The 21124-nt window shown below is 36.6% G+C and overlaps 1 protein-coding gene across 2 annotated transcripts; it reads right to left on the bottom strand.

Moving 5' to 3' along the window:
• Nucleotides 1-2296: 2296 nt before the first annotated feature.
• Nucleotides 2297-19291, bottom strand: LOC132168832 (multisubstrate pseudouridine synthase 7). Of its 2 annotated transcripts, XM_059579888.1 has the most exons (20): nucleotides 19107-19291; nucleotides 18471-18549; nucleotides 18179-18379; nucleotides 17602-17816; nucleotides 17161-17233; nucleotides 16180-16236; nucleotides 12771-12850; nucleotides 12622-12684; nucleotides 12429-12516; nucleotides 11681-11783; nucleotides 11441-11544; nucleotides 11093-11166; nucleotides 6964-7028; nucleotides 6603-6781; nucleotides 5233-5300; nucleotides 5083-5143; nucleotides 3809-3846; nucleotides 3631-3699; nucleotides 3242-3545; nucleotides 2297-2663 (listed from the first exon to the last, which is right to left on the bottom strand). In XM_059579888.1, the coding sequence occupies exons 1-20, from the start codon at nucleotides 19286-19288 to the stop codon at nucleotides 2637-2639; spliced, it is 2130 nt and encodes a 709-aa protein (XP_059435871.1). In that variant the 5' UTR covers nucleotides 19289-19291; the 3' UTR covers nucleotides 2297-2636. The 2 variants fall into 2 exon arrangements, 1 of the variants encoding a protein (XP_059435871.1); XR_009438932.1 differs by lacking the exon at nucleotides 2297-2663 and having other exon boundaries at nucleotides 3523-3545; nucleotides 3809-3848; nucleotides 5084-5143.
• Between the last annotated feature and the right edge of the window lie 1833 nt (nucleotides 19292-21124).

Here is a 21124-nt window from a genome sequence, read left to right as displayed (position 1 = left end):
ATATATATATATATTGAGCCCACACCCTTTAATCGCTCTGTTAATTGAAAAGCATGAATTTGAAAAGAATTTTCAGCCAAAAGTGTTTGCCATGAGAATTTATAGTAATTGGCCTCATTATATATATGTGATCAATTATTCTGCTCAAGGCATTGAACATGATACACAACAAGATGCATTTTCCCATCATCAAACTTTGTGTAATTTGGAAGGTGGACAATCATATGAAGGTCGCTATGTGATACTTTAAAACCTCACATGCATGTTATGTGACTGAAAATGGTGGGTCATTTGGATCATAAATGTTAAGTGAAGATCTATTTTTTTTATTAAAAAAAAAAGAAAGAAAGTATTTTCTTCCAAATTAATGTGGCCGGCTGACTTCCTTCTAGAATTTCTCTCTCTTTTTTTTTTTTTTAGACAACACTAAGAACTTCAAGAGGAGGGAAGATTTAGATCTAGATCTCCCATCCTCCCCTTTCAAGGTAGCAGTGCTTGGTGTCTTCTCTGTAGGCTCTACTGGTCACCGTTTCGATCTGGCGGGTTGCTTCGAATCTTGTTTGTAGATTTAGATCTAGATCTAGTCTCTTCAACCTTAAATCTAATTGTCTTTTTCGGCCAAGGCGTGTCTTCCGAAGGGATGTCTATAATGCCGTGCTCCTCCACTACTGCTTATGATTTTTTTTATTTTGTTTGTCCTGGCCTTCGGGTTGAGAATGGAATACATCGGTGTGGGAGCTTAACTCTCACGGCCAAATTTTTAGTTTCTAATTTTTTTATTTTTTTTTTGGTATTTGGGCTACTCATGTCTTAAATCTAGTCTGCACGAAGCATATATGTTCCTTAAATGTAATTGTACCTGGGTTAGTGAAAGTTTGAAGTCATTTTTATAACTTTGTAACCTTCATAACTTTTGGCTATGATTTTTCAGAGCTTTATGCTCATGAAATTTTATTGATGAAATTTCTATATTTTTCAAAAAAAAAAAAAAATTGTTGCCGGCTGACCACATTTCCTTTGTGCCCTCTGCATTGTCTTGAATGGACAGATTGATTCATATATCTACTACCATTCATTTTGCCACCTGTTTATTCTTGTTGAAAATCAAGGAAAATAAATAAATAAATCAGGGTACGTAGCCTCTTGACATTTTTAGGCCATTAAGGTCAGATATGATATGGCTTCTCCACCCTGTTTGAAAGGTACTGCAAAGCCGACGCTCGCTTAATTTCTCTCTTTCTTTGTTTACTTCATCTACTTGGGAGTACCGAGTACGTGTTGTGAACAAGGGCTTGTCTTCAACAAATTGATGTCACTCAAGTAAACTAGCACTGATCAAGGCAAAAGCACAAATAAGAAAAGGCATATCTGTTATGATCTTGGTGGGGCCTATTTTGGGGTATGGGTGCTAAATTGAACTAACCTAGTATAAGTAACTTTCTGCGTTCCATTAGCTTTGGAGCTTTTGGCGTATTGGTTAGATACTTAACATTAGTATCAGAGCAAGCACTACATCACGTTGTTCAAATTTTAGAGAGTGCAACATCTGAAAATGGCTATATAAGTAAAAGCTGCCATAGAATGGGTGCAGACGGCGTCGCCACGCTTCCAATTTGGAGTATGAGCACTAGAATGGGCCAACCTAGTATGAAATAGGCTTAAGAGTAACTTTTCATGTTCCATCGACTCATAAGCTTTTGGCATATCAGTCAAATGCATAACATCTTTGGTATAGACCAGTGTTGTTTGAGGATTTAGGAACTATTTTGGAATAGGCTAGGGTAAGAAACGTTAGAAAGGGTGGCTGCTTTGAGAGAGCCATGGCTTCCTAATTGTAATACAAGATGAAAAAATATATTTTGACTGAAATATTACATGATGCTATTATTCAAGAAACGTAGGGTTTTATAGAGAAACCTTTACAAGATGCTAAAACCCTTACAAATATGATATCCCCTGCAAATCACCTTGCCAACTTGACATTATTCAAAAGGATATAATTGAAATACTATTACCCTAAATATCTCGTAAGAGATATTATTTTATTTGCATCTAATATAAGTTGATAACAATCCTACCCCGTTATGAAATACTTTTGTCCTCAACAGTCATGTTTGGAAGTTGCTTCGGCAAGCCTTTTTCTTCCATTAACAACATTCCCAGTTCCCCATCATCGTCCTCTTGGTTAGCCTCGATCATTAACAATCGTTTGCATGAGTTCCAAAAAACCCAATTCAAGGTCGTAAAAAATCAGGAAAAATTTAGAGAGAGAAGAAATTCGGCTGCAAAACCATGGTTGGGTAGAAAAAAGAACCAAATCATTTGACAAAATGTCTATTGGTTCCACTTCGACAGTCCCAGTAAGGTACTGGAAAACATAGTTCAGTTTTGCTATCACAAGTGAATGTGTTAAATCAGCAAACATGGATAGATAGATAGATAGAGAGAGAGAGTTTTCATAAAACAACAAACGACCATATACATTCAACAAGGTAAAATTTGTATCGTATAGCGGTCAAGTGGTCCTTGTTTTATCCTCTGGCTGTTCTTCCTTGGGGCATTAATTAGTGCTTACTCGGAAACAACACCATTGGGGGATGTCTTGTATGCCCGTAAACCGAGTCGCATCGAGCTCACTAGTTTAACGTTTTGTGAAATGCAACCTGCAGCAGTAAATAATGAGTTAATTGATATGTATGTAAACCTGCAACAAAAGTAAAGGCTTGCAGTTTCCATAACTAGTTGCAGGTGGGAGCTTTCAAATCTGATTTTAGTTTGGGTTCCTGGGATTAGTTATGTACGTCTTCTTTTATTAAACATACAAATAAAACTTATATATATTTACAAACAATTGCTAATCCAGTCATGTATCAAGCCTGCCCTAAGCATACATGCCTGCCCTAAGCATACATGGATGGACGGGTTCCATACATATTACTAAATAGGGTTAGATGGGTCTGAAGTAATAATATTCCTAACTTTAAGATCGATACAGGGTAGAGTTGATGTTGGTTAAGCACAGGCTAGATTCAATACCACAGATCTACACTATAGCATCCTTTAAATAGCAATGCTGCAAGTGCACTTACTACCACTCAATGCATATGGAAGCTGGCATATTAAACAAATGTGGCCCTTACGATAGACAAGAAATATGGCTCTTAGAAGTTTCTACTAGTAATTAGAAAGTAATATTAAAAAGGCCAATTGGCAATAATAAAAACTGCAGTAAAGTACATACAGATGTTGACGTCTTAAGAAGCTCTCTTATGGCCATTGTTGCATAACAAGATGCTGGGAGGGTAAAGCTCAACTTGAGAGCAAGCTGGGCATCTCTCTCACCCTTCGCTTCATTTTCATCTGATTGAAGCTTTATATCATTTTCAACGCTCTCTGATTGTTTTCTACAATCCAACAGATTGGTGTCCTCATTTCCATTGGCAGGGCCCTCCATTCTGACCATCTTCACAGGTTTAGACTTCGCAAATTTGTCCAAATCCGTCTCCACTAATGGTATATTACCATCAGTATATGTGAGTAACTCCCTGCAACAACGGAAAGAAAACTTTTATGAATATTATCTGAAAATCAACATACATTATTTTTATATTATAAAATAAAAGGGCATACCAATCAAAGTCAATTGGCCTTTGAAAAACCCGCCTATAACTTCCAGTCATATCAGTTATTGAGAATTCCCTAAAATCGCACACATGCAGAGCTCCAATAAGAACTAACCAAACAAGAGAGAGAGAGAGAGAGAGAGAGAGAGAGAGGGCGAATTCGAGGAAAGTTTTTGGTGACATACTTGACACTATGTACACTCTCCATCAAGCTGATTACATCCTGATAAACACATTAAACAACAGTTAACTAGAAAAAGGATATATCACCTATATATAAGGGAATAACAAAAGGATAAAAGTGCTCCCAAATCAACCCAAGTTGCTTATTGCCTGAAATTGGGCATGGTGATACTGACACAGCAGCTGTGGCAGTTGTATTTGTGTCCAAGGCATTGATATCCTATTAATCGTTTTATAAAAAAGTATATACCCATAATTTGAAAAGAAGACACCAACCACACAACATCACAAAGCAATTTTCCACTTTTTCTACCATGATCTAGTTTTTCCCCAAAAATGTACATGAACCATCCAAGACAAAGATGCCTGTCACTCCTCAGTATCTTGTTCCCATCTAATACTCCCTCATTTTTCATTCTTATATCCAGTCTATATAACGCTCATCCTAAGAAACATTTTAATTCCAAACCATTTTCCTATAGGTCCGACTTTTATTTAACTGCCATATCACTAACTAAAGCCTTTTTTTTATTTGGTAAAGTACTCATAAGATAAAGCCATATCTTGGAAAACTAATGAAAAATGAAATGGACCCAAGAAAAAGCATACTTTTTAATTCTGCATCACAAACAAATACCATGGTCTCATCTACACCAAACAGTATCAATATATCCTGTTTGTGTAACGGTTTGCACTTCCCTCAAATGCCTGTACTTCAAGGTCAAGCCAATCTATATTCTGATTGGTTAATTGCATCCCGACACTTGTCTTTGAATATACTATTTTCCAGTTGGCTTGCTGCTGTAATCAGGCATTTACTACACATCTAGAGAATAGACAAGTTGATTACTTTATCCCAAGAGCTAGGTACTAGGCCACACACCTTTCTCAGCCCTTTGGCCAAGATCAAGGTTTTGGTCTTTATTCTTCTCAGTTTCATACTTATCTTCACAAAAAGATGCATGCTTAACCTAAGAGGTAGAGATGCATTAAATTGGGCAGACCACTAACATGTAAATTGCTCAACTTAGAGATTATACGTTTTACTAATAATGTCAATAAGACCAGGTTTGGCAGCATGTTACGTTACAGAAGTCACAAGGTCCAGCAGGTTTCATTTTGGAGACAAACCTAACTTATGCCTGCAATATGTAGGTAATCTGTTGATGTGCCAGCCCAGCAGCTCAAATACTACTATTCCCAAGTACCAAGAAATAGTGAAACAGAAAATGATAAAATTGTATCATAAGGATAACATCAGTAAAATACAACTAACCTTTTTTGCCAAATCATGATAGACATTGGCAATGTCGTTAGCTGGATAAATTACCCTTGAACTGCAAAAACAGCCAACAAACAAGTCAGACAAGATAGAAACAATCTGAATAATGTCAAACCAGGTGAGAAAAGGTTAGTCTTCCCTCACCCAGGCATAGGGAGTACAACATCATCAATTGTATAATTTCCAGTAAGGATATCTTCTGCTGTTACAACCTGCCAGACGTGAAGAAGCAAAGCTCTCTTAAGATCCTCACCTTATATAAAGCATAAATATTGACATAAGTAGTGGAGTAGCTGATGGCCCAAAATACCATTCACATTTAGTTTCCATGAGTCAAAATGAGATAAAATAATATTTGCATATCCTTTTTTTATATATAAGTACTCAAAAAATTTATGTGGGAAAGGGCACAATCTAAGTAAAAAAGGAAGTATACAAGAGAAACACCTAACCAGAAAAAACCCAAAAGAGCAAGAAGATCAGGAAAATTAGAAATATTTAAACAATCATAGACAGTTATCCACTGGTAAAGAGTCTTGAAGAAGGTCTTTATCTCCGCCAGCGTCCTCTAATGCCGACCAGAATCCAGCTAATTTTCGTCAGCTTCAGGCCCTGTACCTAATGACAAGCCTAATAGTAATTTTCATTTTGGGTAGCACCCAGCTTCAGAGCTCTCACCAATTAGTTATAGCATTCAACAACCATGTACACACAGTCATTAATTATCAGCTGGTTCTTTTTTATCTCCTATATGCTTAAAGAACCAATAGGCAACTTTGAACATCAGCAAATTTATTTCTACCGAATGAAATGGATTTATAGTTCTTTCTTGTAACTTGAGAAACACAAAACAATTACATGTTTAGATTTCTTCTACATCAAATCTCACTGGGCAGTGTGAAATGAAATGATTCTGGATAAAAATCTAACTAAACATAATTTACATTTTAAGATGTGAATAGATTAAACTATGAATGCAAAGAACCCTCGGTTTAGATTTGAGAGCTAGTTTCACTAGAGAAAACACGCATAGGACAACAAAGGAAAAAGAATTGTACAAAACTAAACCAGAGGAGATACTCCCAAAGGCACACCTTACAAGTTAGGTTGGCTATTAGTATGGAAATGTCTCAAGAAGCTCACTGATGGTCTCACTAGCAGATATTTTGTTTCTGTTTTCTTTTCTCCCCTTTTTGATAAGTGAACAACTAATGAATTTGTATTTCTTCCTTGTAAGACGCAAATTATGTAATCAGATCTCTCCAAAATAATATTTTGCAGGGCCATGTAAAATGGTGAGAAATTGTATAAGAAAATAATTAAAGCTTTAGCATCTTAAAAATATTTCAGATATCAAGGAGTTGCTTAACTATAAAACACTATGTACAACTTCGGAGGAAAAAGCATTATACCGACCTGAACCAGAAAGAGATGCTACTTGAGAATCCTAATCGATATGTTGGGTATTAATAGTAGAAAACTTTGAATTATAGGTCTATGATAGAATATCAAACCTTCACACTATTGTTTATTTCTTCTGGAAGATCTGCTCCAGCAATTTCATCTAGATTATTAGAATCACATGCATCATTGCCGTTGTCATCTTCGCATTCAGAATTGACACATCCTGTCACCCTTTCAGTATCATCTCCTTTACAATATACCAAGTCTCCCAACACAACTTGGTCAGCTCCTGGACATGGTGGAATAAGATTGAAAGAAAAATAAAGATTAGAAAATGAAAAGTGACAAACTATTTGTAATAGTCTCGGCAATAAAGATGATGGCATGACAACATAACATCACATTTTTTTATGCATATGCGTACAGAAAGGCCCCAGAAATTTATACTCTGAAATACAAATGATAGCATACCATATTTTTGCACTCTCATGCTTGCTGCATGGTTCCACAAATAGCTTTGGTAACTATGTACATACCTGGACATTAAGGGAGTATAACATTACAAAAGTTGGAAATCAAAAAAGTTTGAGGTTTAATGATATAGTCTGGCCTCTCTCTTCATTGTGTCTGTCTGTGTGTGTGTGTGTGTGTGTGTGTGTGAGAGAGAGAGAGAGAGAGAGAGCACAGAATAAGCAGAGATTTGAATTTCTCCTGGTATCTCTACACTAGGGTTTGGTTTCAAGAGAAGGGGCAGAACAGAAAGGAAAGAGAGGAAGGGAACAAAAGGGAAGATTCCCTTCAACTTTTTGGTCGCTTAGAGCAAATTCGAGGAAAATGGAATTGTATTAATGGGTCCCACAACAATTGAAAATTAAGCATTCTTTTTCTCCCCGTGCCTTCATTTCCTCCCAATTTGAGGAAACACAATGGTAGGCTCAGAGGGAAAGGGAATCCCTCCTACCCTCCCTCCCCTCACTTTCCACCCAACCAAAGAAAGGAAACAAACTATCCTCCAACCCTTTTCCCTCCACCCTCTTCCTTTCCCTCCCCATTCCCCCACCCCCAAACATGGTGCTAATCCCCATGTGAAATGATAAAGATTGTATTGAGTTATCTTGGCATTACTGCATATTTCTATTAGTTTCTTTTTCTCAGATATCTATAACAATTTACCAGTTTCATGCAGCAGTGAATTGATGTTTTCATTCACATAATCAAGTTCGTTGCCTGCAGGAGGCCAATGCCAGCAGTAATAGGCTCTTTCCTGTTAAAATTTTATGAATTTTGTCCAAAAGAGAAAGATTTAGATGCCAAAGGATTGGAACTCTTCTTGACAACTTTGTACTGGAGTAAAACATTTGCCACTATCTACAAATCATAAAGTTTTTTTGTAACTAGAAGCAAATATTCCCTCCCAGCTAAAATCTAAGAAGCAGAATCAACCATAAAATCCACCTTCACTCTTTGGGCAACTGAACTTTCACCAACATGGGGAATTTGTATCATTTTCACAAGAAAGCAAACACTAGTGCCAGTATTAGCAACAGCAGGTAACTGGGATTTCATAAACATAAAACTCGTGAACATGATTAGATGCACAAGTTAAACCTGTGGCATTAATGCATAACTAACTAGTTTGTTACACCATTTGGGTAACATTTCTGGCACCCAAAAATATTTCGTTATGTAATTATGAGAGTACATGAGAAATTTTATATATATAAGTAAACGCAATTTATTATAAAGCGCAAAGGCGCAGCCCAAGTACACGGAAAGTATACAAGAGAAACCCATAGCTAGTAGAAGAAGAAAAATCAAGAAAAACAAGAAAGTTAGAAATGTTTTAAGTCCATGGCAACTGTCCAGTGATATAGAGTCTTAAAGAAAAAATCCTTAAGCTCCTCTACTGTCCATTCACATTCTTTAAAACTCCTATCATTTCTCTCCCTCCAAATGCACCACATAAGGCAAGACGGAACCATCTTCCGCATAATATTCTTCTGACTTCTACCAAAAAAACCCTATCAAGCAAGCAAAAATATCTACCACTTAATGAATAACGAGGCATAACCCACAGCAACCCTACAAGGCTAAAGATGGTATTCCGTAGGGCATTAGCTATCTCACCATGTAGTAAAAGGTGATCCACTGACTACCCATTGTTCTTACACAAACAACACCAATCAACTACGATGAGATGTCGCTTTCTAAGATTATAAATGGTTAAAATCTTCCCTAACACAGCCGACCAAGAAAAGAAAACCACTCTCAGAGGAGCCTTATTCTGCCAAACACTCCTCCAAGGGAAATGAGTGCTATCGTGAGGAACAAGGACATTGTAGTATGATTTAACCTCAAACAACCCTCTCTTGGAAGGTACCCAATAAAGGTTGTCTTCACCACCCGTTTAAATCTAAGTATAACAAATTGAAGAACGAGGTAAAGAGATTCACCTCCTAATCTCAAACCGCTCTGAAAAAGCTAATATTACATTAATGAGTCACTAGAAAACTCCAAAGGATCTGCCACAAGAGCATCCTTCCGACGGATCAAAAGAAACAAGTATGAAAAAGCTACCTTGAGGGCCTAATCCCCATACCACACATCATACCACAATCTAATCATGGAGCCATCACCAACCTCAAAACTAGTGTGACTATAAAACTCCCCCAACCCCTCCTGATATTCTTTCAAAGCCCCATTGTGAGCTGGCGTGTGCCTTATGGAATGCTTTCTTCAATCTCTTTGGGCTTTCTTGGGTTATTCCTAGAAGAGTTTTTGACTTGTATGCATGTTGATGGACTACTAGTAGCTCTCGAAGTGTTGTTGTGTGGAAGATGGTGCCTTCTTGTATTTTATGGCGTATTTGGAGGGAAATGAATGATAGGAGTTTCGAAAATCGTGAGAGGACGATGGAAGAGCTTAAGTCTTTCTTTGTCAATATTCTTTATTTGAGGATAGCTACTTAAATTTTTCCTTTGGTCCTAAGTTTTCATGGTTTTCTTGTTCTTTTTTCTTCTTCTAGCTATGTGTTTTCTCTTGTATGCTTCCTAGGTACTTGGAAGTGCCTTACGCTTTTAATGATATCTTGATTACTTATAAAAAAATTATAAAAAAATTAAAGAAAATATATTCTTCCAAAACCCACCCCATACGCCCCGTGAACATTATTAGAACACCACCCACCCCACACGGTACCATATTTAGAATCACCAACCACCTTCTATAAGGCATCTCTCTCACGAACGTAACACCAAAGCCACTTCCCCAACAGCGCTCAATTGAATGAAAGTAAATTACGGACCCCCAACCCTCCTTCAAAGACCAAAGTTCAGAGAACACACCTTAGGCCAACTAACCAAATGAAATTTAAACTCATCACCAATACCACCCCACAAAAAGTCTCATTGGAACTTCTCTATGCAAGTAAGTAGGCATATTAGATAAAGTAATTTTGATCAAGGTTGCCCTCCCACCCTTTGATAAATACATCATCTTCCATCCTTCCAAACAACGCTCTATCTTCTCAATAATGCTATCCCAAATAGATTTGGCCTTAAACGAAGCTCCCAGCGAAAGGCCTAGATATTTCAAAGGTAGAGAAGAAACCCTACAACCCAAAATGTTAGCTAAACCTTCCACATTGTTGACGTTGCCAATGGGAACCAACTCTGATTTAACCAGATTAATTCTCAACCCTAAAATTGCTTCAATGCATATGAATATTTAGAGCTTATTTAGCGCCCCTTCTGCGCTTTTTGGTATATACAACATTACTTATAAAAAATAAAAAAATAAAAAAGCATATGAATAAACAATGGAAATTCATTGCGAAGATGATCTAGATTTGCCTTGCAAGGTGGGAAATGTTTAGCATCAACATTCCTAAATCCCACTGAAAAGCCTAAAAATAGACCCCCGCTCACCATTGCAGAAAACATTCTACTTAATGCCTCCATAACAATAATAAACAAATACGAAAACAGAGGGTCTCCCTGTCTCCAGCCACGGGAACTACTAAAGAAGCCCGTCAGAGTGCCGCTCACCAAAACATAAATATTCATAAACCAATGTCCAAGGATAACAAAATGGACACATAAACCTTCTCATAAATTTATGGGAAAAGATACAAAATTAAAGACTAAGTTAGATTTGGGTCCCTCTAAGTTTCGAGTAGTTGTCAATTTGGCCCCTCTTATTTAATTTTAGCAAGTCATCCTTAACTTTCAAACTGATGTCAATTTAGTCCTTTTGTTCATCTCCGTTAATGTAGGATCCATTAGACCTTATGTGAGCCATACATCATAATCAAAACAACATTGTACAGTATTGGTAAAAAAAAAAAAAAGGAAAACAGGGAAATTAAAAAAGAGAATAATAAAGGAAGAGTAGTTAAACAGAAAAGGAAGAGTAGATCTAGGTGTTTGAATGAGACAAGAAAAATGGAAAAAGGGGAAGCCACAAATATGACCTGCAACATAATGGCCAATGTGGAGGCCTCAATGTTTTTTAGGGATGGGATGGGGTAGGATCACAATGGGACTAGGTAGTTTAGAACTGGAAAAGGCAGTGTGTGATACACACTGGGATAATCACTTACATCATTCTCAAAGTCCTAGGTATCGATTTCAGAGCCTGCAAGTAGTTCCCAGGACATTTCTTCAAGCACTGCAGCTGTATGAGATTATAATGAAGACAGTGCAACTTTTATCAGGACTGACAAGAATCTTTCTTCAGAACTATCAAGTAGAATATATGGCCATCAAATAGACATGGGAAACCACCAACAGGCATTGCAGTGAAGATATTGTAGGAAAGGAAAAGTCAACATACCGGACAAATTAGATTACAAGAAACTAGTATACAGAAAAGGATAATGAAAACATTAAATATTAGCAGAAGCCAAGAAGAAGAAAGCTATCATAAGCAACCAAAGTTGAAATCTTACTATAGCCCTTTCAGCGACCAGATGTCGAGGTAACTGCCTCAGAGTCCCTTCGATATCATTACTTTCCTTGTAATATTCCCGTGCCTTTGCTACTGCATCTCGTTGTATTAAAATTTCAGTTAAGAAAAACATGTGGAAATTGTTCTTGTAATGCCATAGAGAATGTGAAAAACCACTTGAGTCAGAAATAGGTGAGTATAAAAATTTGCCTCACAAAATACCGAAACAATAAAAGGATATCCCCTTCTCTTGGATCAAGAATCATGCTTACAACAGCCTTCCACTCTCCTCGAAGTAATGTAGCTCCAATTAGGTGAGTTGGCACAGAACCACTTCCAAAACGCTGATTTCATTTACACACATTTCAATAAATTTTTTGCCAAGAAACAAAAACTGACCCCTATACATTCAGAGACTAAGCTTTTTGGTCCCTTAGGTGGTCCAAGTCATGCAGTTCTAAGGGACTTCAGCACCAACTGACACCAGCAAAAAAGATTGCAGTAACCATTAACCAATGCCTTTAAATGTCAGACTTCTCTATTTTAATAGAAACAAGATCTCATCAACACAAACAGGTCTAATGAGGTCAACTATAGACTTCCAACATAATCCAAAATTAATATACTTTTTTTTCAAATGACAAGTACACTTCTGAAAAGGAGCTAGGTCAATGTCAGAAATGTGTTGGAGACTCTAAAATACCATTTTTATTTTTGGATGAATTGAAGAGTAAAACACTTTTGAGAGACAATAAGGCATGCACCAACACCGCAGATATGTCTACGTTAAAATTAATTATTTGATTTTACAAAATCGATCTTTGGTTGAAATTGGTATGGTTTTACATTCAAAGGAGCAGTGCATCTACCTTACAAGCATAAGGTGTGTAGCATGGGATATCTTAGGCTGTGTTTAAGCAGATGAGAATGACCAACTGTATAAGGAATCTTAGGCCAGACAATAAAGCAAATGATGACTAAGAAAGTACTTGTAAACCAAAGTAGTTTATAAACCCAAGCCTTCCCAAGGCATCTGCAGATGCTTTGATGCTATCTTCAGAATCTGCAACAACCCCTCTGAGAAGATAGGTGAGTGCAGTGAGTGGAAAACAGAAGATGTTGAACCATGAGAATACCACATGGATTAATGAAAATATAATTCGATTAAGGAAAAACCTCTACCGCAATGTGACTGTAAATCTGTTTCCCATGAGCTGGCCAAGAAGAAGTCCTTCCTTGACATAGCTGGACAATAATACAGCTCTAACGTATGAATGCATTGTGCACCAAAAAGGCAGGAAAACCAAGATATTAGAACTCATCAACCTTACCAGAAGTCACCGACTTTGATACCAATCAACCTTTCATTAAGAGCGGCTAATTTAGTTGCATGCTGCTTGAAAACAGTTACCTGGAAAAACAAAAAAGAACTACTCTACTGAAGGCATCTGAGTCCAAATGAAGTGTCATTTTTAAGTAGTCAACATCTTTCAGCTACCACTTGTACTTCAAATGCCCAGACTTAGATTAAAAAAGATGTGGAGAAGCAACTAATATTATCAAACAGATAAATTTGCAACACTTGAAATGTAAATAAATCAGGAGTATGATTCTCGGGCAGCTTTTTATGGCAAAGGAACATGACCCATGGGACAAGCTACCAACTCCTCTTTACTGTGCTCATGGACAATTTAATTTGCCAACCCATTTAATCTGCAGATATGGTAAATTCATATTTAACCAAGATAACTTGTGAACTGATTTCAATGGGCATGAATTCATCTGGCTATATGGGAAGCCATCCCTACTTTACTAATGTGGAGCATTTGGAGAGAAAGAAATCGACATCTTTTCGAAGACCGCGAATCTAATGTGCTACAACTAAAATCCTCCTTCTTGAGCTCCCTTTTAGATTGGGCTGTAACTTTTGCTCCTAATTTCTCTTCCTCTAGTATTGTAGATCTTGCTACCTTTTTAGATTTTCGATCCCATTAGGGTGGTTGCTTCTCTTGTATTCTTTTCATGTACACGAGCCTTTCTTCTTCTTCAATAAATTATAATTCATCAAAAAAATGGGCACGAATTCATCTTTTTTTTCACTAATATAGAATAGCTTTGAAAGAATAGGAACTTAAAACTTGGATGTGGAACTTGGATTCAATGCATAGAGACCACCACTCCACAAGCTCTTGTGGATTATTTGCAATTTATTTAAAGATTTTCGATCTCTACAAACATAGATATACAGACTTCTGTATAAGCAAATTAGCAGGTTGTGGACCATATAATATTACCAAAAAGGCCGCTCAGTATCATGTTCTATACTGGAGACCAAATCAGCAGGTTTGTGTACCATACATGTACAGACTTCTGTATACGCAAATCAGCAGGTTGTGGACCATATAATATTACCACAATGGCCTCTCTCAGTATCGTGGTCTACATCCGGGGTTACTCTGCTTATGACTAGGAATTGCCCATAACTGCATGGCCTCAACTCAAGAATTTCCTTTCCCCATGCTAGCAGACAATTATATTATAATCAGAACTGATGACAACATCACAACTTTTGAAAAATTATTACAACCTTAAAAAGAAGAAATCCAGACCAGCCTATTTATTAGGGAATGAAAGACAAAAAGGGAGAAAAATATATGATTAGTAAAAATACATGAGAAAACACTCTTAGGTATATTTTTATTACTTGGTTTTTTTTTTCTTGGTCTGAGAGCATGTCCTAAGAGTATAACCAAAGAAGTGTAATTCTTCTCTATTATCTCATAGAAGATGAGACAATCTAACATTTAGTCATAGAAACCACTTAGCACTGGCATGCAATAGGAAGATTTCAGCTTCTTTAAAGCACAAACTAAAGAGATACATATCTGATGCTGATTATTTGGAGGCCTGGCTTATGTTACATTAACATGAAAGGGAATCTGTTAAGCATAGGTCCTTGCATGAATATAAAAAAGCAGAAAACTTTTTTGCAATAAAGTAACTATTCTGGTAAGTTATATATGTGCCCAGTGGGTCTAAACACATGACCTCAACAAGCACTTGGTTCTTGAAGGGGGAGGAGTTATTTGAGTTAAACCTCATTGACAACTTTTTTTTTTTGATAAGTAAAACAATGTAGTAACTATTTTTAAAAATAAAAAATAAAGGGCACGGAATGCTTTCAGTTCAAGAGTACATCAAACAGCAGATATGTAACAATGCATAGTTATTATTCGATGCATCACAAGTGTAAACAACATAGCACATATTTTCTATTTTTCAGCAGGCCTATATCTGTCTAATCCATTTAACGAGTAATCTCTTTATTCTAGTTTACATCAATCACGCTCTTGACAAAGCAAAACTCTACTCTGTTCAGTCAACAACCATAAAGGACTCCTGAAAAGATATCCCCACAACAACATAAACAGAAAAAGGCATCTATGTGGAATAACTCCATGTAGAATCTTATGCCGTGGTAATCACTATCATGGAGCTGCATGAATTTATTAGGGTTGGTTTTGCATTACCCATTTTTCCTTACATGAAAAATCCTTGTTTCAATCAAACAAAGAATTTATGGTCACATAATTAAGACCCCATTTGGTAGGGCTTTCCATGCCTTCTCTCCTTTGCTTCAGCTTTAAAAAGTAGAAGCTACTTTCACAGCATTCGCAAAGTTGCTTGGGCTTTTTAAGGCAACTCTTGAGAAGCCATCCAAGGGTACCTTCTAAAAGCTGCTTCTACTTTCTTACTACAAAAGCTCCGCCCTACGAAACTGGCCCTAAGTCCACAAATACACACCTAGAGGCAGAACACGTCAATTGTTATTATAGTATTGTGAAACTCGCAAAGTTCCAAATGCTCTTGAGGCACAAACACTCACGTCACAATTCATTTACATTTGAGCTTCTGTGTCTAATGCCTTACATTTTCTAAGGGCCATGCCTTACCACATCACAATTAAGTCTTTTTTCTTCAAAACTTTGTATCTTTGGACAGTTGCTTATATTTCTCCTTTAATAGTGAGTTATAGTGATTTCCTTGGTTTTTTGTTCCTTCTAGTTAGGTACTACCTCCTGTATACTTCATGTGTACTTAGGGGTGCCTTTACGCTTTTAATGATATTTTCCAATTACTTATCAAAAAGGGTCATGCCTAATACATTTTTTTTTTCACTTTCCACATTATACAGAATCTGTAAGAGATGATTCACCATACCAAGGCATTCTAAAAAGCAGGGAAGCGTGCCACTAGGGAAAGTTATGCATTTCATAGACAGAGGCACATATTTGGTGCAGCATAAGGATCATTATTCAAATGCTAGCAGTGTTACTAAGGGATCACTTGATTGTGTTCATTTTCAATCTAACCAAATTAATGCCTCATACTGTTGTGTGGTTAAAGACAACCAAGTCTTGCTTCTATTGGACCTGGGGTTGGACTAGTTGTAGCCTTAGCGCTTTTATTCGTGAAACCCTTTATTTGATCCCATAACAATACGTATTTTTCCTTAGTTTATTTCCTTGGACTTACTGCTCTCACTTTTTCGAATGATATTAAGATTTCACTCCTACAATTATTTATTTGTTGGGACAATAACCTAAGGGAAGGACTGATTGGAGCTTGAGGGTTTAATAAAGAACTGAAAAATGAACATATCTTCTAGATCAAAAAAGAAAAAAATAAGCAAACAACATCCAAAGGGCATGAGGAGCAGGAATGGCAAGAATGAATTACCCTTTGAGTTGAGATTGAGCGCTTATCCTTCGTACCCGAGAACCCAAATGACCTTGGCTGTGAAAAACATACCAATGAACTCAGGAGGAATATGTTAAATAAACATGATTATCAAGTTTTACATTTGAGCACTGACTGAAAAAAAGGTCATCAAAATATGCAACAAATGACCATCAGAACCCATGATTGGACAAAGATACAGAGGCAGGTCACTGGATACAGCTAATCAACAAAATTAAAGGCACAAGGCCACAGATATATCATGCATGTGTGCATGATTGTGGAATCATCGTATCAAACATCTATGTTTAACAATGTTTAAGTGTATATGCAAAGAAGAGAGCAACAGAGAAAAGACAGTGATAAGATACAAAACCCATAGGGTTCGTTTGATAAAACATTTTAAATGTTTTTTTTTTTTGGGTTGTGATGTGCAATAATGGTAAAAGTAATTTTGAGTGTTTTGTGTGTTAAGTTAATGAGTTGTTCTGCTTTTTTGCTAAAAAAGCAACAAAAAAAAACTGTCCTAAAAAGCATTGCCAAACGAGGCGGCTTCTCTTGTATACTTCCTATGTACATAGGGTGCCTTACGCTTTTAATGATATCTCATACATAGTGAGTTCCATAACCAAATGCATCTAATAAAGTTATTCCTCACTTATCAAAAAACAATTCCTTGTGCTTACTGAAGACAAGAACCAAGAAAATTCAACAACCGTCCAAAGCTGTGTCAAACAAAGGTTTCATGCCCCAACACCAAATCTAAGTGGAGAAAAATGTCCCACAAACCATAGATCAGAGCCGATAGTCAGAGAAAAAGAAGACAAAAAGATGGGGATAATAATAATAATAAAGAAGAAGAAGAAGAAGAAGAAGAAGAAGCTCTGGAATAACTCTTTGGTTATCATGACGATCCTTATATTCCATTCTAGCAAGCAGGCCAAAGCTAATTCATTTCCAATACAAAAGAATTTGACATACCTGGATGCCAAGCATCTTTCCCATCAGTCCTAAGGCCTCCTGTGTCTCCTTATTCTCCTTGTACAGATGAAATCTGAGTATTTATATTGAAAGAATATTTCAGCTTTTGTTCAAAAACCACCTAAAACACACCATGGCATGAATAAGGGAGCTTTCGAAGGTAAAAATCTTTAATGAGCAAAGAAGAAATGCTTCTCCTACATTACCTATTAATTTCCTTCCTGATCCAAAACAATTCTCATTGCATATCTTACATTGATGCATTTTATTTTAACAACAGAAGTTCAATGGTTTTGCTGTCCCAAACACGAAACATAGTATATAACCCATGCCAGATCTGGTTCTTTAATTCATGAAGAGTTTAAATCTTTAACAAACATTTGACTGGCAGAAATATGTATATGAGAACCACAATAAAACTGGGATCTGCGGCTCTATCACCTGAGGAACTTGCCAACATTTTCCGGCCAATTTTCTGAACCTCTGCTATCAAAGGGCTTATCACCTCTTTCTTTCCGTTTCTTGGAGTTTTTGCCTTTATTGTTATGACCTCCATTATTTAATCTCACGCGAATACATTTTGATGAGGCATCTGGTCCATCAACCACGTCGGTGACAAGGAATTTGAAGTTCTGCTTAAAAAAATTATGCATTGCCTGAAAGACAGAAAAAGTGAATGACAAATGATATGTTAACAGAGAAGAGAAACTTGAACTTTAAGTTTACTAAGTACAGTCTGAAACAGAATCGAACCGAACCTAGACTTGGCAATCAACTGTGGAACCCAAGTTCAAGCTTAAAGTGGCAGGACAACAAAGCAAACCAAACCAATTCTATTGAGGTCCTGTCAATTAAGTTCGACTTCAGCATGTACTGAAGCATATACATGCATTCTTTTCTTATTAAGCCTTTCACCAAACCTCTCAAGCCCTCAACCCAAAAGCAAACCACCTGTTAAGGTTGGGTACTAACAAAAAAGATAAAAATAAATAGAATGAGGTCAAACTCCAAAACTAACCGTTCGGTGAGATTTATCAGAATCTGGGGAAAGAATAATTGGCCGCACGCTGTCTTCAACACCAGAATTAATTTGACTAATAAAATCTTCCAAACGCTTGGCATCAGCATCACCAGCTAGAGATCTAAACTTATCGATCCCAGAAGCATAACTTTTATTATTAGCTGTATCATCTATCATTGTCACAGTTTCCTCACCAATCTGAATAAATATAACATTGCACTATAATCAAAACAAATATGGTTAAAGTTATAAAATGAAATGAATCCATCAACTATTCAAGCCTAATTACCTCTGGTGGGGCATCCAAGGAGGTCAAATGAACAACCTTCCCTTCCATATCTACTTCATTTACAATAAAATCAGAATACCTAGATCAAATTCAAAGAGAGATAAATAAATAACTTGATACAATTACAATACAGCACCAAACAACTGTCCTATGGCATAGGCGTGTTTCTACAACTGTCTTATAAGTAAAGTAGAATCATATAGAACTGCTTAACCGATTTATAATACATGGTAACACAAAGATGACAGCATAAGAAATATTATAAAGTTTACAAGAAAGCTAAAATCACTGAATTAATGCTAATTCTTCCACAAACCCAAAGAAAATTGTAAGAAAGTATATATAGGCATATATATAGACACATGCAGACCTACGTAGATACACTCACATATACATATAAAAGGAAAAAGACAGTATTTTTGGAAATACTGTTCGGTTAGTGAGAAAAAACAGAGGAAAAAGAATATCAAAGAAACTATTGACAAGCATCAATCAAGCCATATAATTTCAGTTTGTTTACTTTTCATTCATTTCTCAGCAGTCAAGCAGAGCAGAAATCTCAAAACTTCTAAGCAGATAATTCCAATGCATGAACAAGAAATAGGTAAACGAAACACTCAAACTTCTTATTAAAACCTTTGCTTGAGAATGCCACGAAAGCCAGGGAGCTTTGAGATGTAGCAGGAGATTCCGACGTCAGATTCGTCTACGGTTTTTGATGCCATTACGCTTTTCGACGATCTTCTGATGGCGGTGGGGTTGCTGAGCAGAAGGGGTTTAGAGCAGAGAAGCACGGCGTTTATGCCGCATGGTGACATAGGGGTTTTACCGTTTCACTCCAAAACGCAGCGTTTATCAACATAGGGGTTTTACCGTTTTACATTGCCTTGTCAAAGTCCAAGCAAGCTTCGGTTTTTTTATTATTATTATTTTTAAGTTTTTTTTAAAAAAAAAAAAAAAATTATATTTTTGGAAAACTTTGTCAAAATTTTTTTTTAGAGGAACAGCTATTCCTCAATGTAATAGATTAGTTATTCTCATATGAATAATTATTCACAAGAATATGACCGTACCAAACAAAGTAATGATTATTCTATATAAATAGCCATTATATTTTATGAGTCTATTTCGCAATCCAAACGAGGCCCTAGTGCCGTTGTGTCGGTTAAAAAATAGTTTATATGGACTCAAGCAAGCACTATGACGATCGTATAAGAATTTTTATTAGTTTATGGTTAAACACTAGTATGGTATTATTTCCTTTGATCATTGTGTGTTTGTTGATAAGTTATATGATGGATAATTTACTATTGTTATATGTAGATGACATGTTGATAATTATGTAAGAAATTTCATTTAAAGTATGTCCCTTATGTCACATATATTATCGTAATTATAAAATATATATAATTACGGTGTTCAGTAATTTATTCCAATTAAAGCTTATTGTGTAAATCAAATATTCTGAATTAAATTACTGATTTAATTATTGAGGAACAAGTATTTGATTTCAATCAAATATTCTGAATTAAATCACTGATTTAATTCTTGTGGAACAAGTATTTGATTTCATTAAAGATTTTATTTTTGTGGAATCAATTAGCTGTATTGATTTGATTTTTATTCATTGATGGGATGAATAATTAAGGTAACATCTCTAATTGAGGGTCCCCTGACCTACCTATAAATAAGACATGTGTATTCCATCAATTGGCACTCACTGCAGGTAGGCATAGGTCAGAAGAACCTCTCAATATTTTTTGTTTTCTAGATTTGTTTCTGTGAAGCTGTTCTTCAATTTGAGTAAAGCATGGCTAGAGGTATTTATATAATTATTCATTCCACTGCTAATTTTATTGTCAATTAGCATTTAATTATATATTGCATTATTACATGTGGTATCAGAGCCTTCTCTAGGCCATATTTGTTCAGCATTAAGTTAATTGTTTTTTCCAATAATTATTGTGAACGTTATGTTTTTATATATTATTCGTTCACACACTATTGCAATAAGGCATGAGAATTTGTTTTTTCTCTTTTATACGAGTATCTAGAAAGACTAGAATGCTTTGTATATGAATATTTGTTTTTTTGGTTCTTTTGGATATACTGTTCTATTTGGACTTAAAAAACTAACAATTTTTTGGATGTTGCCGGAGAGAGCCTTGACCACATTGCCCTTGTCCCTGTACGAGAACTCTTGGACCAAAATCAGTCTGGTTCTAGCCCCACCCATAGGCACTAATGCCACCGGTGTGCTTCGGTTTCTAAATCCTCACAGCAGCAGCGTTGGCCGCATAGGGTGAGCGCCGGCGGCCCGATGCAGACCGCCTGTGACTCCAAGCAGCAGCAATCCCGTACAGGCTGCCTGTGGGTAACGGAGCCACTAGTTCCCTCTGCCGTCAGTGGCATTTTGCCGCGTACAATGAGGAGTGGTCCATCACGGGCTGCCCATAAGGATTAACGGTGACGGCAAAAGATCCTGGTGGAAGATTGTGTGGGTAATGGCGATTTTGGTCGCCTGGGGCCACTATGCGGTGGCCTTCCACGGCTGCCGCATGGAGCAAGCGGCGCGGCCCACCTGTGAAAGGAGAACGGCGGCAACTCTAACTAGTTGCCTGTTGGCTGGATGAGACGACCCACTCTAATGGTTG

The sequence above is a fragment of the Corylus avellana genome, chromosome ca2 (assembly GCF_901000735.1).
Source record: "Corylus avellana chromosome ca2, CavTom2PMs-1.0".
NCBI classification, from domain to species: Eukaryota; Viridiplantae; Streptophyta; class Magnoliopsida; order Fagales; family Betulaceae; genus Corylus; species Corylus avellana.
The sequence above is the reverse complement of the archived record's forward strand: the minus strand, read 5'-3'. Positions and strand labels throughout refer to the sequence as shown.

Bases quoted from the DNA above. Each gene is read 5' to 3' on its own strand.
- LOC132168832 (XM_059579888.1), bottom strand. From the start codon at position 19,288: ATGTCACCATGCGGCATAAACGCCGTGCTTCTCTGCTCTAAACCCCTT. The intron at 17,234-17,601 runs GTGATAGAGCCG...ATAAATACTCAG, and splicing joins AATGTTGGCAAGTTCCTCAG to ATTTCATCTGTACAAGGAGA. The intron at 3,700-3,808 runs GTATGTCACCAA...GTGCGATTTTAG, and splicing joins GAGAGTGTACATAGTGTCAA to GGAATTCTCAATAACTGATA.